The sequence below is a fragment of the Arachis stenosperma genome, chromosome 6 (genome assembly GCF_014773155.1).
Source record: "Arachis stenosperma cultivar V10309 chromosome 6, arast.V10309.gnm1.PFL2, whole genome shotgun sequence".
In the NCBI taxonomy this organism is placed as follows: Eukaryota; Viridiplantae; Streptophyta; class Magnoliopsida; order Fabales; family Fabaceae; genus Arachis; species Arachis stenosperma.
Genome location: NC_080382.1, coordinates 8,489,492 through 8,499,180, shown reverse-complemented (window position 1 = coordinate 8,499,180; position 9,689 = coordinate 8,489,492). Strand labels below are relative to the sequence as shown.

The window sequence follows — 9,689 nt, the reverse complement described above, 5'->3', positions numbered from 1 at the left end:
CTTGGATTTATTGCATGCCTTGGTAACATAAGAGAAAAAGCTCACATTGATTTGATTACCATCATTACTCTCACACATTACTAAGCAAAGGAAAGTGGAAAATTAATTCATTTTTAATTTCATTCTTCAATTACATTGAAAGTTTTCTCTCTTCTCTCTATTCTCTCTTATTATTTCGGTCATGTCATAGGGAAGAAGAAGAAGCAAGTTATCAGAGATGAGGTACTGTAGCAGTGAAGCTAGAAGCAAGAAAAGGGCTAAGGTAGTGATGATGTCCTTAGCAAAAAGAAAGTCTACAGTATGGTATGGCTGAGATCTTTGCCACTAAGGGTAAGATGTGGTGAAGAAGTCTCAAGCTCTCTATACCCAAAAATGACAGAAATCAAACTCGGTCAGAGAAGAAGATCCCTGGGTATGGCTCATCTCTACTCTCTGATCAACCATCACAGAAGGTAGCTACTGTAGCTACGTGGAGGAAGAGGCAGAAGATAGAGCAGATGGAGCTGTCAAGCATCAAGGACTCATCAAGGGTCAGGAATCCTTCTTGGGGAGCAAGTCAAGATGGAAGGCCCAAATTGATGAAGTTTGGTAAGAATGGATGAAGTAGAGGTAACTGCATGTTGATTTTTGCATTCGGTGCTCTCTCTTCTCTCTTTGTCCGAACCCGTTTGATGTTTGAAAAAGAAGAAGTTGGCTCGGTTTAACTGTTTTAACTTTGGAGGCTTTCCCTTCTATAATAAGGGTGAACAGTCAGGGCTTGAAGCAAGGAGAAAAGAGTGTAAAGCACAGAGTTCTCATAGCTACCCAAGCTAACAAAAGTTCTTCTCCTTCAATGTGTTTCATGTTGTATTTTTCTGTTTAGTTTTGTCTATCTTGAGTCTCATGAAAAAAGGCAAACAGTGAGGTTTGTATGAAAAAGTCATAGAGCGGAAAAAGGTAGAGTATACAAAATTAAAAGAAAAAGTCATAGATATCCTTAGAGGTCTTTTGTACATCTGTGTTGTGTATCATGATTCTGTGGAAATCCCCTTGCAAGTTGAGTTAACACTTAGCAGTTGAAAGCTTGGTAGGTAACCAAGTTAAGTTCAGTATTGGGGATAGATTCTGGACTTGTCCCGGATAGGAAGGGTAGTTCCTAGGGAGAATTGGCGTTTGTAATCTGCATGATTATAGTGAAATTCCATCATTGTTGTGATGGAGACTGGATGTAGGCTGCATTGCACTTAGCAGCTGATCCAGGATACTTCTTGGCGTGTGATTCTCTCCTTCTCTTCTACTCCATTTCTGATTCTGTTGCACATGAGACAAAATTAAAAAATATCTCTTCATTGATTACAAGACAAAAAGAAAATATTTCTTTACTAGTGACGAGACAAAAAACAAAAATATCTTCTCAAAAAATTCTAAAAGGCAACAAGTATTACTAGGTAAAAAAATGGCTAAGATTCAACCCCTTCTCTTAGCCATTGATAACCATTAACTATTTTGCTTAATATCAAATTTAGTACTATTACTTATAGTTAATTTATAAAAAAATGAATTAATAAATAGTACACTAGCATATATAAATTCCTTGAAACAAATGCAGAGATATCAGAGCAAATAAGAATAATAATAATAAGAATAATTTTTGAAACAAGTAGTTTTTAGTATTTTTTATTATTATTTGACTAATACTAATAATAAATTACTTTAATAAATAAATTTTATTAATTTATGTATGTAAATTTAAAAAAAATTAAGTATAAATTATATTAATTTATGTGTGCAAATTCTGATAAATATAAGTACAAATAAATTATATACTTTTTATATGTAAAATATTTATAAATATAAATACAAATTATTGTTAGTGAAGATAAAAAATAATATTTGTTGGATATCTAATATGGTTAGTAATAATAACAAGAATAAGAAGAATAAAAAATTAAAAATGGTTGGCGGAGGAGTGCAGTTTTGTACTTAATCCACCAAACAAAAAGTTCAGACTTAAAAGCCAAGAACCTGAAATAGAAAAATATTCCAGTATAAAGATTTGATCAATTATAAATTAACATTAGTCAGAATTCATATTGATATGCCAAAAATTGGATCTCCATAGCAACCTTGATGGGCACCATGTGTGTGATAAGAACAAAACGTAGTGTCGTTAAGCCAGCTGAAGAGACACCATTGACCACACTAGACCTATCATTAATCGATAAGATACCTGTTCTAAGGTGCGATGCCAGAACGTTGCATGTGTTCAGGCATGGCCCTGAAGCTGCAAGTGTCATAAGAGAAGCCTTGTCTAGAGCATTGGTTCCTTACTACCCTCTTGCTGGGCGCCTCATTCACAAATCGGAACAAAATGATGAAGCAGGGTGCCTCCAAGTTCAATGCTCCGGGGACGGTGCCTGGTTTGTTGAGGCTTCTACTGATTGCACTCTTCAATCTCTTCATTTCTTTGATGACATTCAGTCTATTCCATATGATCATCTTCTTCCTGATGATGTTCCTCAAACCGAAGGCATTGACCCCCTTGTCAAAATGCAGGTATATATGTCTTTGACTTGATAAACGTTATTTAGTTAACTATATAAAAGATTTTGATTATTCGAGTTCACCAATACATGACCAACAATATTTTTGGCCTAACACTTGGAAAAAATAATATTTTTTTAATTTTAATTAAGTATTAAATTTTAAATTTTAAATACAGATTTATAAATTCTAATAGTGTAAAAATATTAATATTAATAAGTTTTAATTTTATTTCGAGTCATTAATCAGATATAACCTAATCTTGATAATATGAACTAATTTTTATTATAAACATAGTAATTGTACACAAAAAAATCAATTATCAAATTAATTATGTATATATAATATATGTTAAAATATAAAATATAAGGTACAAAATAAATATCACATGTATTTATACAATGCAAATACATAACGGATTTTTTTGGGCAAGTTTTTTAAAAAATAAAAAAATAATTTGATGTTTGAATATTTTATATAAAAATATTTTTTATTAATTATATTTTAATATAATCATATAATAATATTATTTATTTATTTATTATATTAAAATATTTTTAAAAAATCAATTATAATTTCTAAAAAATATATATTTTATTTTGACTTTTAAATTTTTTTTAAATTCATTAAAAAATCTTTAAAAATGATATTCGTATACTAAAATCAGTCATTAATTACTTTAAAAAAAGATTTGATTATTCAAGTTGACCAATACATGACCAACAATAATTTTGGCCTAACAATTGGAGAAAACATTATTTTTTAAATTTTAAATATTAAATTTTAAATATCAAATCATAAATTTTAAAAGTATAAAAATAGAGATATTAATAAAAATCTTTAATTTATTTTGAGTCATTAATCAGATATAACATTAACTAACTTTTATTATATACATATTTGTTGTACATAAAAATTAGTTATTAAATTAGTTATGTATATATAACATATATTAAAATATAAAATATAATAAAATTATAATTTTTAAAAAAAGAGTGTTAGGGACAATAAAATTTGTAATATATAATTATTAATTAATTATTATTAATATTTTTAATGATGTAAGATGATATTAATATAGAATAGTTAAGTGCTAATGATGTAAAATAATTAAGTGTTTGACTAAATTTTAATAAAAATGCTCTCTCACGTACTTTATCATTTTTTTTTTTTAAAACATGCTCCACAACTAATTTAGCGGCAATTTTTTTGTGGGCGGGTATTTTTTTGTTTTGATTTTGGTTGCCCGTTAGATTGAATGATTTTTCATGCATCTTATGATCAGGTGACACAATTTGGATGTGGAGGATTTGTGATAGGCCTCGTATTCTGCCACACCATATGCGATGGCCTTGGTGCTGCCCAATTTCTCAACGCCGTAGGGGAGCTAGCTAGAGGTCTTCACAACCCCACCATTGAACCGCTCTGGCACAGACACTTCGCTCCCTCACCACCACCATCACCGTCGCCACCTCCACTCCCTAAACTACCACCAACCATGCCAAACTACAAGCTAGAACACGCTACCGTAGACATCCCCATGCATCGAATCAACAACCTCAAGCAAGAATTTCAGCGGCTCACCGGACTCGCTTGCTCTTCCTTCGAAGTCGTAGCCGCGGGATTATGGACAAGCAGAGCAAGAGCCATTGATTTCGAACCCAACGCCGAGCTGAAGCTTGTGTTCTTCGCTAACTGCCGTCAAATCTTGGACCCTCCTCTCCCCGCTGGCTTCTACGGCAACTGTTTCTTCCCAGTGACGATCACCGCTTCCTACGAGTCGCTCAGAGACGCATCGCTCTTCGATGTGGTGAAAATGATACAAGATGCAAAGACCAAATTACCCTCCGAGTTTGGCAAGTATTTGAAGGGTGACTGTGGGGATGACCCTTTTGCCCCTCCTTTGAGCTACAGGACGCTCTTCATATCGGAGTGGGGGAGGCTGGGATTCAACCAAGTTGACTACGGGTGGGGTCCAGCGGTACACGTGGTGCCCATACAAGGGTCAAGCATAATCCCCGTAGGAATTGTGGGGTACATGCCTCTCACCCTCCTCCCAAACAAAGGAATTCGTTTGATGACATGGTGCGTTGAACAAGATCATCGCCATCCCTTCCTCCATCAAATGCATACTCTCATGGATATATGATATTATTATTATCATAAGCTCTTTTTTAATATCTCTCAATCAATAATGCATATGTTAAGATCTTTGCCTATTTAGTGTTTACGTGATCCCATGAAATAAAAAATATCATTTATACTAAAATTAAGCATAAAATAGTTAATATATATAAATATATATTATTCAATTTATTTTTAAGATATATTTTATATTTTTGTATATATTTTATATTAATAATTAATTTTAGTAATTATTTTTAGTATATTTATAATATAGTTAATATAGTAAAGATGCATGTTTTGAAAATAATTAAATAATAATATTATATATTAATTAATGAGTTATAATTCAAATGATATAGTCTTTTCATATTCATTATTTAAGATATTGTATATTCGAGTCTCTTTATCTTCGATAAAAAAATATTATATATATTAAAATATTAAAATTAGTATTATTATAAAATATATATTAAAATATAAAATATGCAATAAAAACAGGGATGGACATAAGGGGGCGAGTAGAGGCCTCGACCCCATCTCTTTTTAAAAAAATTAATAGTAATAAGTTATTATGTATAATTTAATTTAAAAAAATATTTAGTATTTAGTCTAGTATAAATAAAAGTTCAGTCTAATTTAAATATTAATAATTTTTAATATCTAAAAAATAAGTAATAATATTAAAAAAAACTGAAAAGATATTATTACTAATATTTTTAATTAAATAAAAATTTCAAATCTCATAAAGTAAATTTTTTTTGTGACCATCATTTTTTATTCATTTGGTATTAATTCTCTCTGTTTCAACTGCTATAACTAAGAGATCTTTTTTAACTATGAATATTGTTAAAAATAACTAAGAAACAAAATGAAAGATGAATTTTTTGCTAATTATCTTTTAATTATATTGAAAAGAAAATTGCTGAAAAATTTGACACAAATTCTATTATTGATAAATTTTATGATATGAAGAATCGACCACTTTATTAGTAAAAAATACCTACATATTTTTTGTACTTTAAAATATATTCTCTGTCGGTGTATTTTTGTAATACATCTTATATTATATAATTTTTTACATAATTTTTAATATTATATGTATTATTGGCCTCCCATGATAATATTTATGAATCCATTCCTGAGTAAAAATAAATTAAATTATATATAAATATATAATAATAGATTTTAATAGCTGATTTTATGTATGAATAGTATTTTTTTATAATTAATAAATTGTACATTCGGTTAAATCCTACTACATACGTACTCTGATATATATACCTTGCTTCTGCTTCACTTTCGTCTTTCTATTATAGCTTTGTCTATTCTTAAAGGAGAGTTGACAAATTGATTCAAATGGAAGGATGAATGTAGGTCCTTTGCTTAGACCTTGTTTTGATTACGTGGCCAATTCTTTGAGTGAGTTTATTATTGTTGTGTTTCTTTGGATGATAATCGAGAGTTTTGTGATTTTTTCAAAAAGTTGTTTTTTTGTTCTTCTTTAAATATTTTTTAAGTAAAAGTGTTGCTTAATTTTTAGAAAGCACCGCATTTTTTCCTTTTTTACGGAAGGATATTAAGGAAACAGTTTAAGAATTAAACCTTTCTTATACAATAATGCTATATGAGTAATTCTATATCTATGTATAATAATATGCAAATTTGATGCATCGGATGTATGAGGAAGGAAGCCAGGTTGCTCATGATGCAGTTGGAAGTATAAGAACAGTAGCATCTTTCTATGCTGAAGAAACAGTTATGAAGCTATACTGAAAGAAATATGAAGGTCCAATGGAAAAAGGAAAAAGAAAAGGCTTGATCAGTAGAGTAGGATTTGGGGTTTCATTTTTCTTTCTCTACTGTGTCTATGCAACCTGTTTCTATGCTGGAGCTAGATTTGTGAAGGATGGCAAGACATCATTATCAGATGTTTTAAGGGTACTTAGTACTAACTCTTTTAGCACCACTTAATTTGATTAAACATATCAGAGTTAATCATTAGAAGCTTCCTTCTCTAATTTCCCAGTCAAGTTCAGTTGCTCCTGATTCTAGCAAAGTCAAGTCAACTGCTTCTTCCATATTTGGACTACTTGATATGAAGTCAAATATAGATCCAAGTGATGAGTCTGGTACAACACTGGATTGTTTAAAAGGTGAAATTGAGTTTAGCTATGTAAGCTTTAAGTATCCATCTGAGCCAGATTTACAGATTCTTCAAGACCTATGTTTGACCATCCATTCACCCTTATTTCAAACTCTATTTCATGTTAGTATCAACATGATGAAAATGCATTTTAATCAAATATTGTTGTTCTAGACAGTGGCCCTTGTTGAGTGGGAAATCCACAATGATTGCTTTGTTACAAAGATTCTATGATCCAGATTTTGGACAAATCACACTTGATGGGATAGAAATTCAGAAATTGCAGGTCAAGTGATTGAGGCAGCAGATAGGGCTTGTAGGTCAAGAGCCAGTATTATTCAGTGACAGAGTCCAAAGATATTGCTACTCGATGAAGCCACTGGCCACAAGTGCATTGGATGCAGAGTCAGAGAGAGTTGTGGCACATGGTCTATCCACAATTAAAAATGCAGATGTGATTGCTGTGGAAAAGGAAAGGCATGAGACTCTCATTAGTAAGGAGGAGGTATTTTATGCTTCCTTGTTCCAACTTCATTATAGTGCCCAGTGCCCCAAGAGTTTAACAGTCGGTCAGTTAGAATCGCAAAATCGATTCTCATTCTATTCCTCCCTTTCGTCACGTTCTTGCTCTGCGTCTCAGAGAAGCAGTGTTAAGCACGCCAAATCGCCAGGCTTGAACCCTAGGTTTATGTGTGTTCAGCTTCATGCCTCCATTTTTTGCCTCTCTCCCCTATGTGCTGCTGGCGCCGTAGCGGTGGCTCATCTTCATCGCTCTCCTCTCTTCTCCTCTGTCAGTACTCTGCCTGTCCTGCTTCTCTCTCAATCTCTCCTTTCACTTCTCTTCTCGCTGCTGTGTTGACTTTGCAGATTCTTCTATGCTCTTATCGATCGGTTTATTTTTGCTAGTTCTATTGAATATCTTGTTGCTTGTTGCCTTGTTTTCTTACGATCTTACTCTAACCTAGTTTATATTATATGTTGATTATTATACTGTTATGACCTATGTTGGATCTATTTATTTTATAATTTTATTTAATGAGTAATGCTAGGAACCAAAAGTTATTAGCCAAAAACCAGTCAAATACCTTTCGGTGAATCCAGAATCCGTACGAGTTAATATATATGGATGTTTCTTCTGCTAAGTATTAGAATATTTTTTTTATATTAAATGAATGTTCTTTTATATATTTTTTGAATTTTTTTGTATTACAAATGTGAATGTTTCTATTTCTTTAAAAATTTCATAATTTTTTTTAAATTTTATAGATAATTAATTATTTTTACTAAAATATAACTGGATATTTCTTTTGTTAAGTATTAAGATGTTTTTTTTTGTACATATTAAATAGATATTTTTTTCATATTAAATGAATATTTTTTTTATATTTCTTAATGTGCAGAATGACGCAATTGTTGAGAAGCCTTCCCTCCTTCTCCAAACGCTATAAACACACACACCAATACAGTTAATTTCATTCAATTCCTTAACCGCAAACACATACACATTCTTATTCCTCAGAATCATGGACGGGATTCGAGGATCAACCCTCGGCATTGGAAGCTTCGCCACCGTTAGTGTACCCACACCCAAGAACCCTTCCTTTCCGTTCCACTTTCCGGTTGCCATTAAGTCATGGTTGTCAAACTCGCGAGTTAACTCGTAAACTCGTACGAGTTTACGAGTTTAGGTAGTGGAATCGAGTTGACTCAGATATAAACTCGTTTTTGGGTAGACTCGGGTTAACTCGGCTAGACTCGGATAAAATCGTTCAAACTCGCGATTTTGCTAGCGAGTCAGCGAGTTTAATTTTGTAGCCCATTTTCGCCAAAACGGCGTCATTTTGGCCCATAAAAAAAACCCTACAGCTAAGTGGCTAACCCAAACCCGGTAAGTGTAACACACACCCACTAATGAAGAAGTGAAGTTCGAAACCCTCAGTGACTCCCTCCACCAAGCCCTCACGGCCAACCTCACTCCTCACTCTCTCCACCATCTACCAGCGCCGTTGTCTGCGCCGCCACGCAGAGGCCGGATGCCAGAGTCCAGACGGATCCCTCGCCTTCTCACCTCCCCTCGCCTCATCCCTCATCCCCTACCGCTCACCCACGCAGTGTCGCAGAGCCCACTAGGTCACCACTACGCAGTGAAGGACCACCACGCAGTGAAGGGCCACCACGCAGAGTCGCAGTCTCGCAGAGCCCACCACCACGCAGAGTCGCACAGCGCCAGAGCCCACCACCACGTCGTTTGCCTCCCCTCCCCTGTTCTACCCTCGTCAGCCTTGTTCAGTTGTTCTTCACTGAATCACTACCGATCTGCTTCATGTCTGCCGATCTCCAAGGTAATTTTGTTAAACTAATTCAAATGCTAATAATTTTGGTATCAATTATTCAATTCTGCAAATTTATTAAGGCCCTGATCTGCGTTTGATCTGTTGAAAAAAAAATTAATGTGTTAAAAAAACTGATGCTGCTTGCCTGCTTCTGTGCTTCATGCTTCAATCATGGTTAAATTGTGTGGATAGTGCTTCTGTTATATTTTTTTTCTTTTGTTTTCTGCTTCTGTTATGTACTTATGTAGTTATGTTTAGTTTACTGAAACTCTGAAGTCTGAATTGAAATGCTGAAGTCTGAATTGAAACTTTAAAATATCTTAATTGAAACTCTGAAGTCTGAATTGAAACTCTAAAATATCTGACTGAAATTCTGAAGTCTGAATTGTTAGTGTTACTGTGTTAGTTTAATTGAAACTCTGAAGTCTGAATTGTTAGTTTAAATGAAAATGTATCTGTTGTGTAATAAAGTGAGTATTGGAGTGATGATTAAGTCTTCTGATGCTGAAAATTTTTCATCTTTTGAACATTATTGTTGTAAGTGTAGCTGAAACTAGTGTTAG

At 32.9% G+C, this 9,689-nt stretch overlaps 1 protein-coding gene across 1 annotated transcript; it reads left to right on the top strand.

Annotated features, from left to right (window-relative positions):
- The first annotated feature begins 2,086 nt into the window (after positions 1 to 2,086).
- LOC130936197 (acyl transferase 4) lies at positions 2,087 to 4,751 on the top strand. Its single transcript, XM_057866235.1, has 2 exons — positions 2,087 to 2,535; positions 3,809 to 4,751. Exons 1-2 carry the CDS (start codon positions 2,110 to 2,112, stop codon positions 4,670 to 4,672), a joined length of 1,290 nt encoding a protein of 429 aa, XP_057722218.1. The 5' UTR covers positions 2,087 to 2,109; the 3' UTR covers positions 4,673 to 4,751.
- Positions 4,752 to 9,689: the final 4,938 nt, after the last annotated feature.

Bases quoted from the DNA above. Each gene is read 5' to 3' on its own strand.
- LOC130936197 (XM_057866235.1), top strand. From the start codon at position 2,110: ATGGGCACCATGTGTGTGATAAGAACAAAACGTAGTGTCGTTAAGCCA. The intron at 2,536-3,808 runs GTATATATGTCT...TCTTATGATCAG, and splicing joins ACCCCCTTGTCAAAATGCAG to GTGACACAATTTGGATGTGG.